Below are 23849 nucleotides of genomic sequence, written 5' to 3'. Positions count from 1 at the left end.
CTCTTCTGGAGTGTCTGAAGACAGCTACAGTGTACTTACATATAAATAAATAAATCTTTTTTAAAAAATGTATTTTTTTGAGACAGTCTCACTTTGTAGCCCTAGCTAGTCTGGAAACTCACTTATGTAGACCAGGCTAGCCTTGAATTCAGAGAGATTCCACCTCCCTCTGAGTCCTGAGTGCTGGGATTAAAGGAGTGCTCTCCCATGTTAGTCTCATATATCCATATAATCTGACCTTTAGTCGTGTTTGCCTCATTCCCACCCCCCACTCCCTCTCCCACTGGAACTGTTCTCGACAAGATCTTTCAGTGTGTGACCCACCGGGTTTAATATGGCTTACTCGCCATAGCGTATGAATTCTCACCTTAACTCCACATGCATGCTATGGCGGGAGTGTGGGCCAGAGGTTATTTAGCCTGACTACACCACTGAAGAGATTAAGTCCTCCTCCACAAACAGTCATCAGTTGCCAACAGTCTCTCTGGCAGGGGTGGGCCCCTGATGGGCTCCTCCAACATCCATGATGCAACTCCGCGGACAAAGGGGAAGACTTAAGAAGTCCCAGCTTTGGCAGGTGGAAGGCCCGGGGTCTCTAGGCCAGAAGCAATTGTCTGCAGCAGAGGTACCCAGCAGTGCTGGGTGAAGCCATAGGGAAAGTGGCTCTCTGGATGGAAAGTCCATTTTCTTGCTCTCTTTGGAGAAAGCATTACCATCTTGTGAAATTGTGGTCTCAGAATGGGGAAGGTCACTGAAGAAAGAAATGGCAGCTGGCAGCTACACAGATGGCTCACAGGAAACAAACTATCCAGGGGTGACTGTGCACTTCCCTTGGCCCTACTCAGTTGATGGGTGAAGTGTTAGCAGGCAGGGTGAAATTGAGCAAGAGGCAAATTGTATAAAAGGAGAGGAGCCAAGAGAATAGGGTAAGACCTTGGAAGTCTTCACAGCATCCAACTTTAGAAGCTGTCCAAAGCAGCCTGGGGAGAAGAGGCTTTATTTCAGCTTATACTTCCAGGTAAGAGCCCATCACTGAGAAATCAGGACAGGAAGTCACACAGGGCAGGAACCTGGAGGCAGAAGCTGATGCAGAGGCCATGGAGGGGTGCTGCTTACTGGATTGCTCCTCATGGCTTGCTCAGCCTGCTTTCTTAAAGAACCCAAGACTACCAGCCCAGGGGTGGCACCACTCACAATGGCCTGAGCCCTCCCACATCAATCACTAAGAAAATCACTACAGCTGGATTGTATGGAGACAATCCCTCAGTGGAGGGTCCCTCCTCTCAGATGACTCTAGCTCGTGTCAAGTAGACATAAAACTAGCCAGGACAGGAGCTTAACTGAGAAATGAGGAAAATGAGATTTTATTTTCTTTCCTCCTCTCTCTCTCTCTCTCTCCTCTCTCTCTCTCTCTTTCTCTCTCTCTCTCTCTTTCTCTCTCTCTCTCTCTCTCTCTCTCTCTATCTCTTTGGAGATAGGGTGTTCAGGTTGGCCTTGAACACATGGAAATCCTCCTGCTTCAGCCTCCCAGGTACTTAGATTATGGGAATGAGCCATCACACCTAGTCAGAAAATGAAAAACCAAGAAAATCAAACAATAATAAAAGTGGCATGGGTCAGAGAGAAGGATCAACAGTTCAGAGCACTGGCTGCTCTTCCATAGTCCTGTGGTTCGATTCCCAGCACCCATACAAACACCTGCGATTCTAGCTCTAGGGATCCGATGCTCTCTTTTGGCTCCATCAGCACCAGCCAAGTGTTGCACAGACAGACAGACAGACATGTAGGCAAAACACTCAAACATATACATTAAATAATAATAATAATAATAATAATAATAATAATAATAATAGCCGGGCGTGGTGGCGCACGCCTTTAGTCCCAGCACTCGGGAGGCAGAGGCAGGCGGATTTCTGAGTTCGAGGCCAGCCTGGTCTACAAAGTGAGTGCCAGGACAGCCAGGGCTACACANGAGTTCGAGGCCAGCCTGGTCTACAAAGTGAGTGCCAGGACAGCCAGGGCTACACAGAGAAACCCTGTCTCGAAAAACCAAAAAAAAAAAATAATAATAATAATAATAATAATAATAAAGTGATAGAGTCAATGGGCGGGCAGTCCAAACGGAGCTGAGAATTTTTCAAGTGGAATTGAGGGATGGCATGGAAAGACTATAAATGGGATTTTTGGAAGGGTGGCTGCCACTGTGGTGATCTGGTTGAAGGCATGATGGGTGGGTGGGTGGTTAGATCATTCAATCCTGGATGATACGCATGGCTATCAAAGGCATCAAAAATAACAAGATTAGGGGTCCAGAATGTAGATCCCCAGTACTGCATTTGTCTGGCACATGGGGAGTCCTGGCTTCGGTTCCTAGCATTCACATGGACAAAATACCAACAGCATAACAAAACATGGAAGACAAGAAGAGGCAGAGACATCGAGCCAGGTGTAGCCTTGCCAGAGGGAGGGAGCATCCAAGTAGACACTAAGAGGGGAGCAGAGACCCTGCCAGAGGATTCAGGCTGTCCACAGGGGTGCAAGAACTGGGGCTCTGTATATAGGGGAGCTGAGGCCAGGCAGGAGAAGAGCAACAGGAACCTGGGAGCTCCTTGTGACCCTCAGAAGGGGCAGAATCTTGGGGGAGAGGAAGAGAGAAGTGCTTTTTTTTTGTTTGTTTCATTTTGTATTTACTGACTTCTCCTAATTACTTTCAAAGAGTTCAAATATTAGTGGAAGAGACTTTGCCAGATGAGGATCTGAAAACCAAACAGAAGCAAGATTTGGCACCCGCATCCAAGAGCTGCTTCAGGCTAAGTGTATACATCCAGACCGCAGGTAAGAAGAAGCCCACGGGGAAGGGCAGGTGCCGGCTTCAGGCGCAGAGACTTTCCCCTAAGGAAGGTTGCCCTGGCTGGAGCACCTTACAGGGTCTCTGGGTGATTCCCAGCCTTCAGTGCACTTTGTTATCCTCTGGGGTTGTCACAGTATTGGCACTTGAGTTTCCCCACCCAAAGGTTGCCCAAGGAGCTTGGGCTTTAAAAATACCCGCCCCCTCCAGCCTCAGAGTTCTAATGTGTAGCCAGCAGGGAGAACCATCACACCATGGAATGCCTGGCACTGTTTAGGAACTCCCTGTTCCTGTGATCCAACCTAGAGGACCTAGTGTGGAGGAGAGAGGGGTGAGCTGATGTGAACCTTGAAGGAAAAAAGCAGAGCAAGTGCAGGTGTGTGGAGAAAATAGAGAAAGCCTAGAGCCCAGAGGCAGGGCAGAGCCCAGGGGCAGGGCAGAGCCCAGAAGTGGCCTAGAGTTTAGAGGTGGTCATAGAGTCAGGGTAAACACCAAGCAGTTTGATTCGTGCCTAGCCGAAACTAGAGACACAGGCCTGGGGTTAGGGGCTGCGGAGGTGGGGATGTCGAGGGGTACAGTCTGGTTGAAAACTGGGCTGAACAGGAACAGTGCACTGCTTAAACTTTGAGAGGAGTGAACAGACAGACTGTAGCGTGGGAAGTATTCTAATAGGCAAATAAACAGCCTTGAAATCTGTCCAACCCTTTAGGGGAGATTTAACCTAGGGCCTTGATACAGCGCTGCTGATGTAGTGGTATCAGGCAAGGTTCCTGCTCTTGCAGCTCAGGTGGTGGGTTTTTAGGACTGGGTGTGGTGATACACACCTTTAATCCCAGCAATTAGGAACTGGCAGATTTGGCCAGCCTGGTCTACCGAGTGAGTTCAAGGACAGCCAGGGCTATGCAGAGAGAAACCCCGTCTCAAAACACCAAAAGCCAAACAAACAAATAAATAAAACAAAGCAACCCACCCCAGGGTCTAGTGCAGTGTGGAGTATGTGCCCTGTCACCTGACTGTTTCCCCAGCCCCATCCCTTTTCCCCACTTTCAGTTTTGAGACAGGGTTTCACCGGTTGTTTCCGTTGACTTTGAAATTGCTCTGGAATCCAGAGATTCCTTCAAAAGCTCGTTGCTGCTATTATTTGTGTGCATGTGTTTGCTACGTTGTGTGGAGAATAGGAGAACTTTGAAGCAGGGTCTCTCTTGAGTCTGCTGGACTGCGTGTTTCTGGCTAGTTGGCCTGAAAACTTCCCCATGATTCTCCTGTCTCCACCTCCTCTCCCACAAGAAGAGTCCTGGGATTACACATATTCATCATTTTGTGTGTGTATGTGTGTGTGTGTGTGTGTGTGTGTACACTACCTAAGTTTGATCCTTGGGGGATATATATATATGTGTGTGTGTGTGTGTGTGTGTGTGTGTGTGTGTGTGTGTGTATGTATGTATGTCAGGAAGCTTGGTCAGTGCTTTTACCTTTTGAGCTCTCTCATCACACTCCAGACAGGCCTGAACTCAAAAGGATAAACCTGTCTCCTTCGCAAGTGCTGGGACTAAGGGCACGCACCACCATTTTGCCTTAAACTCATGATCCTCTTTCTGCCGCCTTCCCAGTGGGTAGAACCACAGGCCTATACCTCCAGACCTGGCTTCTGAAATCCTTTCATTTCTATGTCTGCCTCTTTGGGTGGGGATGTAGCTCAATGACTGAGGTCTGGGGTTGACTGCCTAATGCAGAAAGAAACCGCCAGACCCCCAGAATGAACTCTTCAGATCAAGCAATCACCCTCTGTGCTGTGTGGCTCCATGCCTCGGTTTTAAGATTTTGTTGTTGTCTTGGCCATCCTGGAACTCACTATGTAGATGAGGCTGACTTGGAACTCCCGAAGTCCCCCCTGCCTCCTGGGTGCTGGGACTAAAGGTGTGCACCACCACACACAGCCCCCTAACTAACTTCTTGAAGACTTTTGAGCTGTGGAGTTAGTTATGTAAGAGCCAGGTCTAGAGAGGATATGCTGAGGGAGACTTAGAGTAGGGGCAGGTAGGAGGTAGGGAGACCTTTCGAAGAAGCTGTTGCAATAATCCAGGATGAAGTCATGCTCTGGCCAGGGCTGGGGAAGGGCTACAGGAAAGCACACTATGATTGTGGAGGTGACTCAGCTCAATAGTACACCTTGATACAGCAGGCACAAGATGGGTAGAGAAGGATAGCTGGGACGTGTTGTCATTAAAGGCACAAGGATGGGAGAGTGCTGAAGTATCACTTCACCACGTTGGTTTGGAAGGCCCAATGGCAGGGTCCCAGTCTGTGAAAGCACACAGCTTCTGGAGAATATCTGCAGAAGTTGGGTCAGAGAGGAGGGTCAGTGGTTGAGATGCAGCTCAGCAGCTAACCTAGCACTAAAAAGAATGAACAAGCAGACAGGCAGATCTCTGAGTTCCGGGCCAGCCTGGTCTATTGAGTGAGTTCCAGAACAACCAGGACTACAGGGAGAAATCTGTCTTGAAACAAAAACAAACACCAACTTAAACCAAGCACGAACCCCTCCCCCCATAAACATCTTTCCCCCCCAAATCTCAAAAACCAAAACAACAGAAAAATAATAAATAGTATCCTGGCTTGGTAGTATAGATCTGAAATTCTAGGATGTGGCCAGCAGGGGTTGGGGGTTGGGGGTGCGTGGAAGAGGTGGGTGGTGATGGTGGCAGGTTGAAGTAGCATGATTGCAGTCTGTTACATACTGTGACCTTTGTCTCCATAGACAGACAGACAGATGATAAAGTGGTTGAATGGGTGAGATTTCTTTCTCTTTTCTTTTTTCTTTTTTTAAAATATGGAATGCTTCACGAATTTGCGTGTCATCCTTGCGCAGGGGCCATGCTAATCTTCTCTGTATCGTTCCAATTTTAGTATATGTGCTGCCGAAGGGAGCATGAGATTTCTCTCTCTCTCTCTCTCTCTCTCTCTCTCTCTCTCTCTCTCTCTTTCTTATTTATTTATTTTTGTTTTGTTTTTCGAGACAGGGTTTCTCTGTGTAGCCCTAGCTGTCCTGGAACTCACTTTTGTAGACCAGGCTGGCCTTGAACTCAGAAATATGCCTGCCTCTGCCTCCCGAGTGCTGGGATTGAAGGCATACGCCACCACACCCGGCTATTTATTTATTTTTTGAGACAGGGTTTCTCTGTGCAGCCCTGGTTGTCCTGGAACTCACTCTGTAGACCAAGCTGGCCTTGAACTTAGAGATCCACAAGCAAACACATAACATACACATAAATGCACATAAATTAAATCTGTAGGAACTATGGTTAGAAAAGACACATGAGACCTGAAGTGTCCCAACCTGTGATATCTGTACCCTACCCCAGCCTCAGTGAAAGATTTTCTGTCTGGATTCAGGGTCAGAGACTGATCTGGGCACATCTCACAAGCCACCCTGTGTGTCATGGCCATGTCTTATGAATGAACAAACCTGGAGTGACATCATGCTCTATCTGTGTGCAGTGAAACAGGACACTCCGCTCTGCCTGTTCCCCAGTCCCCTCTCACAGAGGCCTCTCTCCCGGCCTAGGGTTAGCGATGGTTGCTCCAGGTAGACTAGAGGCTCTGCTGACCGTCCTCCCCGGTGCTCCCAGGGCTCTCGGCTCCTTGCCTTCACGAGGGACTCTGATGTAAGTTGTCCAGCCTCAGGCCAGGAACACTGTGTGCAGTTGCTGTTCTTCCCCTGCTCCAGGCACCCCATCCTCGATTAGCTTCTTCACTGTGGTCTGCCATCATCCACATCTTCTCAAGACCCTCTCCCCAATGTCCCAAGCCCAGTTTAGAAGGGAGGGAAAAGTGGGATTGGAAACCCCTTGGTAGTAAGTAACACTCCAGGTCTTCTCTAGCCCAGTTCCTTCTCTCTCTTTTTGGAGGCAGGGTAGCCCAGACTGGCCTCGAACTTTCTACAGAGTAGAGTATGGCTTTGAACTCCTGACTCTCCTCCCAGATGCTAGGGCTAAGGACCTACAGTAAGCCTGAAGCTTGAGGGGCCCTCTTTTCTCTGTTGGCATGGGAAACTATCTCCTCTCACTGTTTTTTCCTCTGCTGGTGCCACCCCCCCCTCCCCCGTTGGGGGAACGACAAGATGAAAAGTGAACCGGGAACAGAACGCTGGGTGTTCTCTGAGCTGTGGTCTTTGGAACTGCGGGTGATAAATCCACTAAAATGTCTTTAATACTGTCTCTTGGAAGTTCACACACGGCACACACAGATCAAAACAAGTCTAGGGCTGAGGGGAGGGCGGGAGAGCGTCGACTCCATCCCTTTAACCCTGGATTCTCTTCTGCCCCCACTGACCAGGGGTTGGCACAGGTAGAAAGGGTATTTACATTGCAGGGACTTGGTTCTTTTTCCAGGGTGAGGGGTACTAAACCAGGAACTTCCCACATCTCACTCCAAAAGCAGCAAAACGGGAAGTTCTGTAATTAGCAAGAAAATAGGCAGAGATTGAAGGGGGGGGGGGAGAAAAATCCTCACTGGCAAAAATCCGAGCCCGAGTGGGGGTGTAGTTCTCCCAGGGCTGAGTCCTTTTAGGGATGTAGGGGGACCGAGTCCGTCTGTATGTGAGCTGGGCCTGGATTCACAGACCCAATCATCAGACTGAACACCCCAAAAGACGAAAAAGAAGGCGGAGCCTGCCGACCTGGAGGCGGGGTTTGTGGGAGTTGGGGCGGAGCTCATAGATGAGGCAGGGCTTCTGGGACCTGACTCCCTACTGGGGAGAGGAGACCAGGAGAGCTCCTCCCCTGGCACTGCACTTTGATGGGGTGGGGAACTGGGGCGACTGGAGGATCGGGGTTTGGCGCGGATTCCAGTGCCGCTGAGGATGTGGGTGTTTGAGGGGTTCCTGAGGAACTGAGCGTACTCTCTGGGCCAGAGGTTCCGTGGGGGCGGAGTTTATGATGTCTGGAAGTCCAGCGGCGCCTCAGGAGGCTGTGCAGGGCGCGCGTTGGGTAGGCGGCTGGACTGCGCGACGCGCCTGGGAGGTTGGGGGGCACGGAGTGGGGCCGAGATAGGGACGTTTTTAGGGATCCCAGTAGTTTTCGTGGTGCTGGGCGGCGATGATGATGACTACAGTGAGGATGGTACAAAGCACCATGGCTGCGATGCCCACGGCCAGGGAGATGAAGGAGAAATTCCGGGCTTCGCGTGAAGCGATCTCGGCAGATACCAAGTCTCCGCGGGCCAAAGCCGTGCGCACCTACCGGGGTGGGGCAAGGGAATGGGGGGGGGGGTCAGAGAGCCACTGCTCACCCGCCACAGCCTCCCTCTGAGAATATGTCCAGAATGCCCCGGACTAAGGAAACCCTGGTCAACCCCACACCTGCACGGCCTTGAAGATGGCGATGATGCCTGTGGGCCAGAAGCAGCAGATGGTGGTCAGCACAGCGATGGGCATGTAGTCGTGTGGCGGACGCCTGGGCTCCAACAGAGCCAATCCTGGGCCCTGGGGCGGTGGGGGCAGAGTGGAGGTCACTCCAGGACCCCCGGGGGTCCCGCCTGCGTAGGGCTGTGGTAAGGACAGTGGGGGAAAGGGACTGTCACACTACAGTCTTGCCGCTTGGCCAATTGGCAGAGAGGTTTTATAAAACACCATTCTAAGGTTTAAGGAGTTTAAAATCCACCCCCTATCCTTCCTGACAGTAAAATCGGCCTAGGCCTCCCTTCATGGTATCATTAACTTCTATATTCGTGGAAGTTTCCACACTGTCTTACAAGGTACGGCTTTTGGGTCTGCCTGCCCTTCCAGTCTCCTTTCCATCCTCATTAGCATCTCCAGGCCCAGGCTTCTGCCCCCTTCTACCCCTGGCTTCCCAGGATCCATTTCTTCCTCTCCCTCAAGTCAAGTCAGACCTCCTCTTGCCTCCTGAACCACCTCCCAAACCTTGACCTTTGACACACACACACCCCACTCTCCCCACCCCTCGCCCCAGGTCCACCACCTTCCTATCCACTGTCTCTTCTCTTTCTACTCTTCTGACTAGGGTTTGTTACCAGAACGGCGGTCGATCTGGTTCTGTTTCGCTCTCTCCCAGCTTCCCGCGTGTCCCTGTTGCACCTGCCTCCCTGTCCTCCTAGATCTTATCAGCCCCACACTCACCGTGCCCACCGGATACACAGGGACATAAGCAGTGCACGGCTGCAGCTGCAGCGGGTAGCCCGGCGCCACGTAGCCCCCCAGCGGCAACGTGCCCACCGCCCCCGCGTGCGTGGGTACCACGAAGCCCGGGGCTTGGGCCGTCGGGGCAGGCGCTGGTGGGGGCGGGGCAGCGGCCGCAGGCGGTGGGGGGGGAAGTGGACCCTCGAAGCGAGTCTCCTGCAGATAAGGGTCGGGTGGCATGCGGGGTAAGGTAGCACAGCCGGGTGGGGGAGCCCCAGCGGCGGGGCCGGGCGGGGCATGGTGGGGGGGCCGCGGTAGCGTGGCGGAGGACGAAGGACCACGTTGAGCACTGGCCGCAGCAGAGGCCAGGCCACCTGCTCCTAAGCGCGGGAGGGTGGCGGTGCCAGACTGGTGGTAATGGTGGTGGTGGTGGTGATGTGAGGATGGGGCCGTTTGTGGGGGCGGGATGGGGGGCTCTGCCGGAGGCTGGGGGGCATTGTAGGGCGGCGGTGAAGTGTGGGGAACCGAGTCTGGAAGGCCTGGCCATGGAAAAGCCAAGGAGAGGATAAGGGGAGAGAGAAGACAGCAGAGATCAGAAGGGTAAGAGACATGAGACAGTGAGAGATGGAGAATGAGCGAGGGAGATACAGCCGAGACCACATCTCCCATTTTGGGGTCAGGGAAGGGGTTGTATGTAGGCCACCTGGCCCCAATCTAGTTTTGCCAGTCACAACTGTCACAGCTCCTCCCAGGCTCCGCTGCTGTCAACCACAACCCTCATTCAGGGTTGTCTCTGAGCCAGCTGTCCCCTCTTCCTGCACATGTGGTCGTGTCACGGGGTCATGCACGCTCAGTTTAACATTTCCACTTTGCTTCTGGTGGAGTTACCTGGGAATCTCATGGGCCTCTGTTAAGGTCCATGACAAAGCTTCTGGGACTAGGCATAGTGGTTCATGCCTGTAATCCTTGTACTTGTGAAGCAGATGGGGAAGGATGAAGAACTGGGAAGTTCAAGACCAGCCTGGGCTACAGAGGGGAATCTCATCTCAAAGAAAAAAAAATTGTCTTCTAGATATTACTTTCCCAACAACCCAGTCTGATCAAGTCTCCGTTATTTTTCCACTGGGTGTCTCCATGCCAGTGAACCGGTGACTGTCCATCTGTCACTCCCAGGGATGATGTCCCTGCAGAACCTGGCTCTGCCTCCCTTTCCATTTCAAAACTGCCCCCCCCCAATGCTGTTGACAAGGGCCCACGGACAGAGGCAGACTGACCCGAAGGAAGAGAAGGATGGGATATAGAAAGGGGAGGGGGTGGGGTATGCAGGGAGAGAGGAATGGAACTGAGCCACACAACATCCCAGAGGGGGTCAAAGAAGGGGATTAGGGCAAGTGGAGGTTAGGTAGGAGAGGATAGAGGGGGGGTGGGGGAGGGATATATATATATATATATATATATATATATATATATATATATATTTACCTGACTTTTCTGACGACATGTTTGCAATCGTTGGGACAGGGTCTCTGAAGCTGGAGTCAGGGCCCCCTGACTGCTGGCGCAGGAGTCTTAGTGTCTCAGTCCGGGATGGCGCAGCGGCGGTAGCAGCAGCAGCAGCGCGGAAATGGAGAGATGAAGACAGTGTGTGTTGGGGGGGGTGGCTGGGGGGGGGAGCTTAAAGGGACCAAGGCAGGGATGGGGGAGAGCTTCAGAAGTCTCCCCCCTGCAAAACTCGGTTTCTCTCTGCTCCTGGACCACCTCTTTCCTCCTCTCACCCTGGCAGTCAAGCCCCCAGTTTAGGCTCCCTTGGAGTTGTCATGGAAACCGGGAGGCAAGACCAGGCAAGGCGGGTGGGACTAAGAGAAGGAGGGAGGGAGAGAGAAATCTCTAGAGCCTCTCCCGCAAAGACTCGCTGTAGTGATTATATTGTGGGAAGAAGCCAGCTCAATGGATTTACCACACTTATCTCCAGACCCCGTTCAAGCAGCCCCTGCTCACCCATGGGGTTGCTCCCTCCGTTTCCCTCAGAACATCCTGCAAGATAGTTCTAGGTTTCTCCAGTTAGAGACAGAACTAGGTGTGAGACAGAACTGTACAAAGAGTGGAACCAAGAGGTTCAGAACAACCCCCCCCCCCATATACAGGCTGGCAATAGAGGTAAGATGCTGACTGTGGCTAAAGAAAAGGAGAGAAAGAAAGCGCCTGTGGGAGTACACAGGTACCTTCTTTCTCTAGGGTTATAAGAAGCCGAAATGCTTCATCAGAGGGAAGCAAGCTCTAATTGCTTGTTTGTGACAGGCAGGTTTAGAAAAGCGTGCTTGTTGGGGGCTGAAGAGGTCTTGGTCCAGTCAGCAGTCACAACCTTTCCTTAAAGCATTCCCTCTCTCCCCCTCCTCCATCCACCCCTGGAGTCAACCCGAGACACAGCGGTGACTTCAACTCTTTTTATTTGCTTTTTGTGTCTTGTAAGGGCGTGGGTGGGGAGGTGGAGTAAGGATAGGCCCTCTACAGAGGTTACACCAGTTGAGCCTTTTTTGCAGAAATCTAGCAGGAGAATCAGAAACACCCCTTTAGGATTTTCCAACTCTCTCCAGAGACAGTTGCTCTAGGACAGAGCCCCCCTGGTGGCGTCCTGGAGAGCAGTCTCCAAGCCCTGGCTTGAGCCTGTTCCAGGTCTGAGAAATTTTTACACCATGGCCTCATACCGGTGGTTCTGGTTTTTCAACCGTGCATGGATCAGAGGGAACCTTGGACCCATCCCTCCCACACCATCTTCAATACACGCTTCTGGTTTTATTAAGTTTAGACTAAGCAAAGTCCCTGAGTACAGGCCTTGAAGCTCAGAAACCCTGCAAACTTATTTAATTGCTAAGTAAAAGCACTGACGGATAAAGGCCATTCCCGGGCACTCGGGCGCGCGCAGGGGTCACGGGTAGGCCGAGTGGTGCCAGCGCCCGCAGCGCGGAGGAAGTCTGGCTGCACTGGCAGGGTTTGTGTCGCCAGCAGCCCGCAGGGATCTGAGGAGCAGATTGTCGGGGTCGCTCAGGATTGAAAGGCTGGTGGAAATCCTGTGGTGAGTCCTTGAAGCCCACGGGGCCCCACGCCCATATAAGGTGGGTCTGGGAGGGTGGGTCGTGAATGCGGAGATAAAAGTAGGGCCAGAGAAACTGGGTCAGGCTGCACTTCACTCGAGGGGCCTGGAGGACTCTCGGCGTCTCCGGAGACAAGGGCACAACACGCACTTCAAAGTGAAGAGTTGTAAGGCGCTGATCCGGAGCGGGAGGGCAGGCAGGAGTGGGATGAGGGGCTCTTCAGCTGCGATCGGCCTGGCACTCTTGCCTAACACAAGCCTGGCGTCCAGCGATAGAAGCGGTAGTCGCCTTTCGTCAGTCCTAACCTCCCCCCTCACACGTTCTCTTGGGCTCTGCTGCGAAGCCAGACAGCCTGGATTGGAAAGTGGGCCGCATCAAGGAGGGGAAGTTGCACCCCTGGGTGGCTGGATGCAGCTGAAGCCTAGGAAAGCCTTCTTTAGAAACCCAGTATTATCTTTTTCTGCTGTTGCCTCTCCCCATCCGGCTAAATGGATCGCTCTGTCTATTTCCTCCCCAGTTCTTTGGGTGCAATGGAATGTTCCATTGCCCCTCCGGTCCGCTGTCCGCGTTGCAGGGGACGCTCGCCCTGTTGCCAGGGAAAGTCCCGGACGTGACGGCTTTGCGCGACCCCGAGCAGCCCCCCCCTCCCCCGAGCCCTGTCCGTCATCCCCCTGCGCGCTCTCCTTGTCCCCCTTTCCCCGTATCCGGTGGATTCCAGACTAGGTACAAGTAAACAGCTGGCGGAACGAAGCCTCCAGACACAGACCAGGTGGGAGTTTCCACTCTCCGTGTGTCCTGGGCCGCTGTTCCCCGGCCTTTGCAGATCCCAGAGTAGTGAATGACCGAGGTGATGCTTAAGGGAGATCCTGGGCCTTGGGACAAAGTCCCTTGGGCGCCAAGTTGGGGGCGGGACTTAGGGTGAGCATTGGTGCATGGAGGTGGTAGGTGTTTGTGCCGAGCCATCTGGATGGAGTAAGTTAAAAGTAGCCTTCCTTCATACGGACCAGGAGTAGGAGCGGAGGCCGGAGAGTTGCTTGCTGTGAGTCTGTTGAGAGTGGAGAGGGGTCGTCTCCCTCACGGCCTCTCACTCCTTCTCAGGTGGGAGCATGCCGGGGCTATGGAGGCAGAGGCTTCCTTCGGCTTGGGCTTTGCTTCTCCTGCCGTTCCTGCCGCTGCTGATGCCCGCAGCCCCCGCAGCCCACCGCGGGTCCTACAAGCCGGTGATCGTGGTGCACGGGCTCTTTGACAGTTCATACAGCTTCCGCCACCTGCTGGACTATATCAATGAGGTCTGTGGGGGATACTGGATGGATCTAAAGTGGCTGGGGGAGGAAGCGTGGGCAGATGAAAGACAGCCAGCCCCTCTAGGCTAGTTTTCAGGGTACTGCTCCCCGCACGGGGAGAGCTGGGGGATGGGGGTTCCTGCAAGCACGGTGAATACACTTTGGCCTCTATAGTCCAACCTAGTGCTGCATTGCCCCTTTCCCACAGACACACCCCGGGACTGTGGTGACAGTGCTTGATCTCTTCGATGGCAGAGAGAGTTTGCGGCCCCTGTGGGAACAGGTGCAAGGGTTCCGAGAGGCTGTGGTCCCCATCATGGAAAAGGCCCCTGAAGGGGTGCACCTCATCTGCTACTCCCAGGGTAAGCAACGCACACTCTTAACTCCCAAACCCCGTCTGAGCTTGACCCTTATCTAAGGCCTGCTTTCTGGCGTTTGTGTCCTGAGAGGGAGGGAGGGTTCCTTCTGTGCTCATTGGCCATGGTTCTTAGATTTAAGGATTTACAGAGCAGCTAAAAGCATTTCAGTTGGTCAGAGGCCTAAACTCGCACCATGGCTCCATCACCGTGACCTGTGACCCGTGCTGGAAAGGAGTGTATGGAGGCCTGGGATTCTGAGAGACAGGAAGTAAGGGTCACTCCAGTAGCTATTCTTAAGACCCTTTCGGAGATGGAGAGATGGCTCAGCGGTTAAGAGCACTCACTGACTGCTCTTCCAGAGGTCCAGAGTTCAATTCCCAGGAACCATGTGGTGGCTCACAACCATCTGTAATGAGATCTGATGCCCTCTTCTGGTGTGTGTGTCTGAAGACAGCGACAGTGTACTCATATACATGAAATAAATAAATCAATCTAAAAGACCATTTCCAACACTGGTGCTCTGCTTCCAGGAGGCCTGGTGTGCCGTGCTTTGCTGTCTGTCATGGATAACCACAATGTGGACTCTTTCATCTCCCTCTCCTCTCCACAGATGGGCCAGTATGGAGGTGAGTGGGCACTGTGGGTGCCATAGAAGGCAGCGTAGTGTGTTCGGAGCACAGAGGTTTGATGGCCCTTGGCATGGTGGTTCTCTTTCAGACACGGACTATTTGAAATGGCTCTTCCCCACGTCCATGCGGTCTAACCTCTATCGGGTCTGCTATAGTCCTTGGGGCCAGGAATTTTCCATTTGCAACTACTGGCACGGTGAGTGGGCCTCGTGGTCGGGGCGCTGTGGAGGGTGAGGCCTGTTGCTCCCAATCTGACCTAACCAAAGCAATTGCTTCCGTTTATTTAACACTTATAAAATAGACACTGTTCAGAATGTGGTGTGCAAACCAGCCAATTGCCTCAAAGAGTGTAGTCTGATGCAAAATTTTTAAAAAAAAATGGATTATTGCCATGGACCACTCCAGTCTGGTATAGGGGGTCCCTGAAATGAGGGTCCTCGAAGCCTAGGTGGGTAAGGATTTGGCAGTGACAAACAGAAACAAACACCGAGGCAGTTTGAATCCGAGTGTATTTTGCAACTCTAAAGCATGGGGTTTTGTACATTAAAAGAGCAAATATTACAACTCTGAAAAGATAATAGTCACTGAATCACAAACAGAACATGTGATGATTAATAGAGATCATCCAAGCGTAACAACTCTGAAAGGATGTATTCAGAGGGGCAGCCATCCAAGGCTAGTGGCATATTTCCAAGAGCAGATTAATAAATCTTTATGGTCAATTATTGTTTAACATCTAATGCCTGATTTTTGTTTTGTTTTTTGTTTTTTTGGTTTTTTGAGACAGGGTTTCTCTGTGTAGCCCTGGCTGTCCTTGAACTCACTCTGTAGACCAGGCTGGCCTTGAATTCAGAAATCCGCCTGCCTCTGCCTCCCAAGTGCTGGGATTAAAGGCGTGCACCACACCTGTCCAGTGGCTTTCTTTACCGTATACGAAAGCCTACCTCCAATGACACACATGCAGCCAATATGCAATTTTATTGTTGGAAAAGTTTCTATATGTCATATTGCTGTTATATAACTTTATAGATGATTTGTAAAGTAAAACGTTGGGTTCCCTGGGGATTAGGTCATGTTAGTGACCCCACCTCAGGGGACGGTTTCCTACCCATTAGTCTCCCTTAAGATCTTGGCCTAGATCCGGGTGTGGTGGCACACGCCTTTAATCCTAGCACTCAAGACGTTAAGTCAGGAGAATCACAAGTTCATAGTCATCCTTGGCTACATAGAGTTCAAGGGGGCTGCCCCTCTGAATACATCCTTTCAGAGTTGTGGTGGCAGAGGCAGGTGGATTTCTGAGTCCGAGGCCAGCCTGGTCTACAGAGTGAGTTCCAGGACAGCCAGGGCTACACAGAGAAACCCTGTCTCGAAAAACCAAAAAGAAAAAAAAAAATCTTGGCCTAGACTTCTAGGAACATGTAAATAAGAAAAGGAATAAGAGAAGACAAAACAGATACTTTGTTCCACAACCAGTTCCAGGAGGCCTCCTTTTGAAGTTTTTGCCTCAGTCTGTGGAACTTGTCACACAGATTCTACTGGGGTTGGTGTGGCAGCTTATCTTTACTGGCAGTCTCTCTTTGTGCATGAGTGTGAGTGTGTGTGTGTATATGTGTGTATGTGTGTGTGTGTATGCTCATGTCTAATATATGGAGAGTCTATTCTCTTTCCACCACTGTGGGTCCCAGTTCAGCTGCTCCAGTGTGGACCATGGGCCCTATGAATGAGTATGAGTGGCCACCCCACTCATTTTCAGAAACAAATTACAGGCAGGATTCGGCCAACCTCTAGGATAATGCAGTGTGTCATAGTATAATGTAGATGCTGGGGCCACATTAGCCTGATTTTGTTGGGTAACCTTGGGTAACTTACTTAGCTTTCTGGGAACCAGTCTCCTTCTATAGAGTAATAAAGCCTGTGCCTCGGGAGGTGGTTGTAAGCATTAAATCAATGAGAGTAACACGCAGCCTTAACCACTGGCCCATACAGGGTACCAGAAAGTGCCTTCCAGCCCGCTCAGAGTGGTCCATGCATTTAATCCCAGCACTTGAGAGGCAGAGGCATGGTGATCTCTGTGTTAGAAGCCACATGGTCTGTCCTGAATTACATAGGAGTTCCAGGACCACCTGGACTAAATAAACCCTGTCTCAAAAAAAACAAAACAAAACAAACCTCAGAACTGCCTTCCATTATGTTGAAGTGATTTTTATTCTTCTATGGTGTGGCTGGATGCCTATCTTTACTATTAGATTTATTTATGTATTTTGTGTATATGAGTATTTTGTCTGCATATACACCTACACACCAGAAGATGGCATCAGACCATTGTGTGCTGCCATGTGCATGCTGAGAATCGAACGTGAGTCCTGGGAGAACAGCCAGCCCCCGTGAACTCTATGTAGCCAAGGATGACTGTGAGCTTGTGATTCTCCTGACTTAACGTCCTGAGTGCTAGGATTACAGGTGTGCGTCATCATGCCTCCTGGTTCCTGTGATACTTGAGGTCCAAACCCAGGGCCTCGGGCGCACCGGGCAGGCTCTTGACCTGTTCCTTCCCAGCTCCTGCTAACTGCTGTTTGCACTCAGATCCTCACCACGATGATTTGTACCTCAATGCCAGCAGCTTTCTGGCCCTCATCAATGGGGAAAGAGACCATCCCAATGCCACTGGTAAGACCGCCACTTCCACCTGTGTCCCCTCTTCTCTTCCTCCCTAAACCTGGCCTGACGCCTATGGCTGACTCATCTCTTCCCTGTCTCTGCAGCATGGCGGAAGAACTTCCTTCGTGTGGGCCGTCTGGTGCTGATTGGGGGTCCTGATGATGGAGTTATCACTCCCTGGCAATCTAGGTAATGTGGGTTCATAGAGGCCGAAGACTGGCTCTCTAACCCTCACCAGTCTTGATCTCCCAAACCTGGCCTGTTAGAGCCCCCTAGAGCAGATGTTCTTTTAGAGACAGACAGGGCCCCAGTGCATAACTCTGGCTTGATGGGTGGACCTCTTGCTTTTGTGTCCCAAGTGACTGGCATTATTAACCTCACCCACTCTTACTTCTTGGCAGGGCTGGGGATCAGGGACTTTCACATGCTAGGCAAGTATTCCGCATACTTGAAATTAGAAATTAGAGTCTAAGGCAAGATCACTTGAGACCAGGAGTTCAGTATGGGTGCGGGCAAGACAATGAGATCGCTTCACTAAAACACACACAAAACGGATATTTTTTTCCAATTTTTTATTAGGTATTTTCTTCATTTACATTTCAAATGCTATCCTGAGAGATCCCCATTACCCCCCCCCCCCCCCCCCCCAAACGGATATATTTAATGCCAGCAATAGTTAATCCTAGCACTAAGGGCAGCGGCAGGTGGATCTCTGTTTCAGGCTACATAGTGAGACTCTGTCAAAACAAAACAGAACAAAATACCAATGCAAGCAAGCAAGCAAACTGGTATAAAATGTTTGCCAAAAATTTTGGCAGCTGGAGGTGTGTCTCAGCTGGTAGCATGCTTAGCATGCCTGAGGCCCCATGTTCAGTACGTTCAGTACAGGGCCACATGCCAGCACTGGAGGTAAGAGGAGGGTCAGAAGCTCAAGGTCATTTTTGGACTACCTAGTGACTATGAGACCAGCCTGGGCTACATGAGACCCAGCCTGGGCTACATGAGACCCAACCTCAAAAACCACATTTTTTTTTTTAAAGATTTATTCATTATATGTAAGTACACTGAAACTGTCTTCAGACACCCCAGAAGAGGGCATCAGATCTCATTACTGGTGAGCCACCATGTGGTTGCTGGGATTTGAACTCAGGACCTTCAGAAGAGTTAACCAGTCAGTGCTCTTTAACTGCTGAGCCATCTCTCCAGCCCAAAACTACACATTTATACACACATAATTTTGAAGTAATCACAGATTCTTAGGAGGGTTGAGAGATGGTTTATCATGGTACTGTGTGTGTTCTGGAGATTTTTCTTAGAGGCCGTATCATAGGTAACTAGAACATAGTATCAAAGTCAGACTGCCCGGTGAGGTAGCACACACCTTTAATCCCAGCACTCAGGAGGCAGAGGCAAGTAGATCTCTGAGTTCAAAGCCAGAATGGAGCCAGGTGGTGGTGGCGCACACCTTTAATCCCAGCACTTGGGAGGCAGAGGCAGGCGGATTTCTGAGTTCGAGGCCAGCCTGGACTACAAAGTGAGTTCCATGACAGCCAGGGCTACACAGAGAAACCCTGTCTTGAAAAACAAAACAAACCAAACAAACAAACAAACAAACAAAAAAGCCAGCATGGTCTTTCTAGTAAATTCCAGGGCAGCACAAAGAAACCCTGTCTCAAAAAAAAAAAAAAAAAAAAAAAAAAAAAACACCAAAAAACAAAATAAACAAAAAAAAACCAGCCGGGCGTGGTGGTGCACGCCTTTAATCCCAGCACTCAGGAGGCAGAGGCAGGCGGGTTTCTGAGTTCGAGGCCAGCCTGGTCTACAGAGTGAGCTCCAGGACAGCCAGGGCTACACAGAGAAACCCTGTCTCGAAAAACAAAAACAAACAAACAAAAAAACCACCAAACAAACAAAAATCTCCAGAAGACCAAAGTCAGGACTCTGATGTCACTACAGTGTAAGAGTGAGGTTCCGCCATCTTCTCTCCTTCCCCAGGAAAGCTGATGGCTCCGCAGCACGGCACACCTGTCTCTGGTGTGTCGTCATGAGTTGATCTGGGGAGCCTGACATTTACTCAAGCAAATATTTATTGAGTGCTGTGTGCGCCCAGGTGCCGTTCTGGGCTCTGGGGAAATAGCAATAAAGAACGTCCCTAAAGACAGTAGATCAGAAATACTGGTGGCAGGTGCGGTGAAAGAAGAGGTCTGGTGGAGTCTGTGGGGAGGGAAGTGTCCTTGAAGGAGCTGCCATCTGAGCAGGCCTGAGGAAGTAAGGGAAGGCACATGCCATGGGAGGCCATCCCTGTGAGGATTGGGGAAGGCGGTAGAGGCAGCAGACGTCAGGCCCTCGAGCTGTTTTTTATTGTGACAAACTGTAGCTGAACATAGTCTGCACAACTGTAATCCCAGGACCTTTGAGGCAGAGGCAGAAGGATATTTCTGACTGTGGCCAGCCTGGGCTACCAATTAGACTCTACTCAACAATAATGAGCTGAGAGGGTGTATTTGGTCAGCCCGCTGAAGTCCCGGACTCGAATTTTGTTGTTGTTGTTGTTGTTGTTGCTTGTTTTGGGAAAAAGGTTTTTCTCTGCCTAGCCTGGAAGTAACTCTGTAGACAAGGCTAGCTTTGAACTCACGGAAATCCTTCTGCCTCTGCCTCTTGAAAGATTAAAGGCCTGTGCTACCACACTTGGCTCCTGGATTTGATATTAGCACCAGGGGGAGAGAAGGACAGATAGACAGAATTGTAGTAGATAGGTAGGCAGAAGTTATAATTTTTATTTTTGTAGTTTTTGTGAGACAGAGTATCATGTAATCCAGGATGGCTTCAAGTTTGTTGTACAGCTACAGATGTAGATATTTATTGCCATGTCAAGTTTATAATGCTGGGCATGGGACCCAGAACCCAGTGCATGCTTGGCAGTCACTCTGCCAGCCCAACTGCATACCCAACCTTAGAAATTTTTAAAGGTTTAGTTTTGTGGCATTAGCTTCATTAACACTTGTGTAAGTTAACCTTTGTCCCTCTGGAAAACATTGTCCACTATACTGAAGTTTCATACTCGTTAAACATTCCCCTCCTCCAACTCCTGTCAGCTGGTGTGCTTGCTTTTTAACAAATACAGGGGCTGGTGAGATGGCTCAGTGGGTAAGAGCACCCGACTGCTTTTCCAAAGGTCCGAAGTTCAAATCCCAGCAACCACATGGTGGCTCACAACCACCCGTAATGAGATCCGATGCCCTCTTCTGGTGGGTCTGAAGACAGCTACAGTGTACTTACATTAAATAAATAAATCTAAAATAAATAAATAAATAAAAAATACAGATGCTGAAGAGGTGCTCAGTGGTTAAGAGCACTGGCGACGACCCAGGATTGGTTCCCAGTGACTACATGGCACCTCACAGAGGCACTTAATGCTTGTGGTGCACATACAGATGTGAAGGCAAAATACTCATGCACATAAAATAAAAAAAGATAAATAAATAAAAATAGACCGAGCTGGCCACGGTGGCACACTTGTTTAATCTCAGCACTAGGAGGTGGATCGTGGAGTGCAAAATCAGCCTGGTCTACATGAGTTCTAAGACAGCCAGGAGTGCAAAGTGAGACCCTGTCTCAAAAACAAACAACAAACAAAATATTCTAGGTGGGATTGGAAGATGTTAGGAGGATGAGGAGGGAGTGACAACCTTCCCACATAAAAACAGTGCAAGAGTAGGGATGGCTTTTACGTACACAATGGCATTTCATGTGTAAAATAAAAAAAACGCCATGATTGTAATAGCTCATGGCTAAATAGCATATGGTCTGTTGCAAAGCCTCTCCCTTTTAGGATTTATTAGTTTTCAGTTTACATATATTGATATACTTTGAGTATGCTCATGTACATATGTCTATGTGAACATACGTGGAGAATCAGAGGCTGGTTTGTTTCCTTCCACTCTGTGGGTCTGTAGGATTGAACTCAGTTTGTCAGGTTTGGCAACAGGCAGGCACCTTCACCTGCTGAGCCAGAAGATGGTGTCAGATCCCCTGGAGCTGTGAGCACTACTCCCATCCCCCACCACTTTTGTGGGTATGGGAATGGAATTTGCATCCTCTGAAAGAGCACTAGGTGCTGAGCCATCTTGCTAGCCCCTCCCTTACCTAGCTGCTCACTTGGGGGCGTTAGTCACTGGCCTCGTCAGGACCCATGGGACAGGGACTCTCAGACTTGCCTACGCTTGCATTAGCAGTTGGTAAGAGCAGACCGTCCATAGCGTTTCCCTTCCCCTCCACGAGGGGGAGCACTTTTACACAGGATGATGGGCATTAGCTTTAAGATTTAGTTATTTTATGTTATGAGTGCTCTATCTGCATGTCACCTGCACGACAGAAGAGAGGGCATCTGATCCCATTACACATGGTTGTGAGCCGCCATGTGGTTGCTGGGAATTGAACTCAGGACCTCTGGAAGAGCAGCCAGTGCTCTTAACCACTGAGCCCAGAGTTTTATAGCCAGAGCTGGAATCCCGCACTCCCACTCCCCACACCTGCTAGCCCAGATTCTGTTCCTGCTGTATCACCTTGTCGCCCTGTTTGGCTAGGGCTTGCTTCCCTGGCCAGGACTCACTCCTAGCCTGCTTTCTTCTTACTCCCACAATCTCCTGGCCTTTTTTTTTTTTTTTTTTTTTTTTTATTTATTTTTTTATTATATGTAATTAGAGAAACGCTGTCTTGAAAAACCAAAAAAAAAAAAAAAAAAAAAAAAAAAAAAAAAAAAAAAAATTTTTTTTTTTTTTTTAAATAAGGTCTCATTATGTAGACCAGGCTGGCCTTGAACTTACTGAGATCCACCTGCTTCTGCCTCCCCAGGGCTGAGGTTATAGACTGAGGCCACCATACTTGGTTCTTGAATTTCTTTTTTAAGGATTCTTATTCTGGGTCATGTGTAGGGGTGTGTGTGTATATGTGGATTTGTGCACGTGCAGGTGCCATCTTAGGGAGAGCGGCCATTGCTCTTACCTGCTGAGCTATCTCTCCAGCTCCCAAACTTAAGGTGTTTGCTTTTTAAAAAATTATTTATTTGGAACAGGATCTCTCTCTGTGTAGCCCTGGCTGTCCTGGAACTCACTCTGTAGGCCAGGCTGGCTTTGAATTCAGAGATCCACATGCCTCTCTGCCTCCCAAGTGCTGGGATTAAAGGTGTGCACCACCACCACCACCTGGCAATTATTTTAAAATTTTATGTGCATGACTGGTTTGCTTGTGTGTGCATCATGTGCATGCCTATATTCAGAGAGGCCATGAGATGGCATAGATGTTCTGCAACTGGGCCTTCAAAGGGTTGGGAGATGCCATGTGAGTGCTGGGATTGAGCCCAACTCCCCTGGAGGAGCGGCTGGCTATGCTGTTAACCTCTGAACCAGTTCTCTAGACCTTACATTCTATCTTTATTATTTATTTATTTATTTATTTATTTTGGTTTTTCGAGGCTTTGTGTAACAGAGCCCTAGCCGTCTTGGACTCACTTTGTATACCAGGCTGCCCTCGGACTCACTTTGTGTACCAGGCTGCCCTCGAACTCTGCTTCCCAAGTGCTGGGATTAAAGGCGTGTACTACCACAGATGCCCCTTAACTTCTTAGCCTTTGAGTGTGCTCTAGGCTGCCTGTCTCCCCGGGCTGTGAGTCTCTGGGGGCACTAATGCACATGAATTTTCCTTGGTTCTCCTGATAACCTCTGGGCACATACATGTCTTTGCAGCTTCTTTGGTTTCTATGATGCCAATGAGACAGTTCTGGAGATGGAGGAGCAGCCGGTAAGCCCCTCCAAAGACTTGCCTTCCCCCTCCCTCCCTTTGTCTCCACTTCACTCTGGAGCTCCTTCTGCCCTGACTCCTGAAGGGTATGCCTCATGGGGGAGGGAGAGGTTGGCCTGGACATGAGCAGCGTCTCACTCCTGTCTCTCTTTCTTCCATGTTTCCATGGCCCTCGGCCCACCTCGAAGGTGTATCTTCGAGATTCTTTTGGGTTGAAGACTCTCCTGGCCCGGGGGGCCATAGTGAGGTGTCCCATGGCTGGCATCTCTCACACCACGTGGCACTCCAACCGTACGCTCTACGATACTTGCATTGAGCCTTGGCTCTCCTGAAGATGTCCTCAGTGGTCTCCAGGAATTCCCCAGCCCAGAGATCAAGTGGTGGCCTTGGGAAGCAGGTGCCAGACTCTGGCATGCCTGCGACCATCTTGTCACTCCCACACTGCCCCACCCCCACCAGGGTTCCCCTCCCCCTTCTGCTCCTCTGTGAATGACAAGTCCTGGTCCCCTACCTCACGTCCTCACTTGGGGACGCCTCCACGCTCTCCCTTTCTGCCACGGCTGAGGTTGGGAAGCAAGCACCAGGTTTTTAACTGTGGCTTCACCGCTGCTGCTGTTGCTTCTCCGGGTCTGGCTGTACCGGAGGAGAACCCAGCCCCTGCCCACCTCAGGGGTCTTCTTCCAGGCCACTCAGGACATTTTTAGCTTCTGTTATCCCTGTGTCCCTCATTTCTCAACTTCCCTGTGGCTAGCCTCCCCACCAAGAGGGGCACCCATAAGAGGGGGTGTTCTGAGGCTCCCCTATGGGGACAATTCCACTTTTGAAGTGTCAGTGTTGGGGAATATCTGTGGCCTGCAAGGCCCATCTCAGGTTTGGGGATCCCCCAGTCCCTATGATCAGTGTTGGGGTATCCCCTGGGAGCCTAGGTTCTTTGAGGCCCCAGTCCCTCTTTTAACTACCCTTGAGCGGGTGGTCCCTGTATTTATAGGAATAAAAGATCCGTTTCCTCAGCGTGGCTTGGCTTATTCCCAGGTGAAGGGGACCT

At 50.5% G+C, this 23849-nt stretch overlaps 2 protein-coding genes and 1 non-coding gene across 10 annotated transcripts; 1 reads left to right on the top strand and 2 right to left on the bottom strand.

The window, feature by feature from the left end:
* Window positions 1-5672: 5672 nt before the first annotated feature.
* On the bottom strand, window positions 5673-5779 carry LOC115029812. Its single transcript, XR_003835370.1, has one exon. It is a non-coding gene; the product is annotated as a U6 spliceosomal RNA (small nuclear RNA).
* A 1266-nt stretch (window positions 5780-7045) lies between these two features.
* Prrt1 (proline rich transmembrane protein 1) lies at window positions 7046-10915 on the bottom strand. Of its 2 annotated transcripts, XM_021149962.2 has the most exons (4): window positions 10467-10915; window positions 8985-9523; window positions 8208-8393; window positions 7046-8084 (listed from the first exon to the last, which is right to left on the bottom strand). In XM_021149962.2, exons 1-4 carry the CDS (start codon window positions 10483-10485, stop codon window positions 7908-7910), a joined length of 921 nt encoding a protein of 306 aa, XP_021005621.1. In that variant the 5' UTR covers window positions 10486-10915; the 3' UTR covers window positions 7046-7907. The 2 variants fall into 2 exon arrangements, with proteins under 2 accessions (XP_021005621.1, XP_029326930.1); XM_029471070.1 differs by lacking the exon at window positions 10467-10915 and having other exon boundaries at window positions 8985-10191.
* A 513-nt stretch (window positions 10916-11428) lies between these two features.
* Ppt2 (palmitoyl-protein thioesterase 2) lies at window positions 11429-23814 on the top strand. 7 transcript variants are annotated; one of them, XM_021186326.2, is made up of 9 exons: window positions 11429-12057; window positions 13175-13365; window positions 13568-13721; window positions 14249-14344; window positions 14436-14543; window positions 16904-17014; window positions 17110-17194; window positions 22750-22804; window positions 22993-23814. In XM_021186326.2, the coding sequence occupies exons 2-9, from the start codon at window positions 13183-13185 to the stop codon at window positions 23134-23136; spliced, it is 936 nt and encodes a 311-aa protein (XP_021041985.1). In that variant the 5' UTR covers window positions 11429-12057; window positions 13175-13182; the 3' UTR covers window positions 23137-23814. The 7 variants fall into 7 exon arrangements, with proteins under 7 accessions (XP_021041985.1, XP_021041988.1, XP_021041992.1 ...); XM_021186329.2 differs by having other exon boundaries at window positions 11435-12057; window positions 16931-17014; XM_021186333.2 differs by lacking the exon at window positions 11429-12057 and adding an exon at window positions 12164-12242 and having other exon boundaries at window positions 16931-17014.
* Window positions 23815-23849: the final 35 nt, after the last annotated feature.

The sequence above is a fragment of the Mus caroli genome, chromosome 17 (genome assembly GCF_900094665.2).
Source record: "Mus caroli chromosome 17, CAROLI_EIJ_v1.1, whole genome shotgun sequence".
NCBI classification, from domain to species: Eukaryota; Metazoa; Chordata; class Mammalia; order Rodentia; family Muridae; genus Mus; species Mus caroli.
This window is presented reverse-complemented; position numbering and strand designations above follow the sequence as displayed.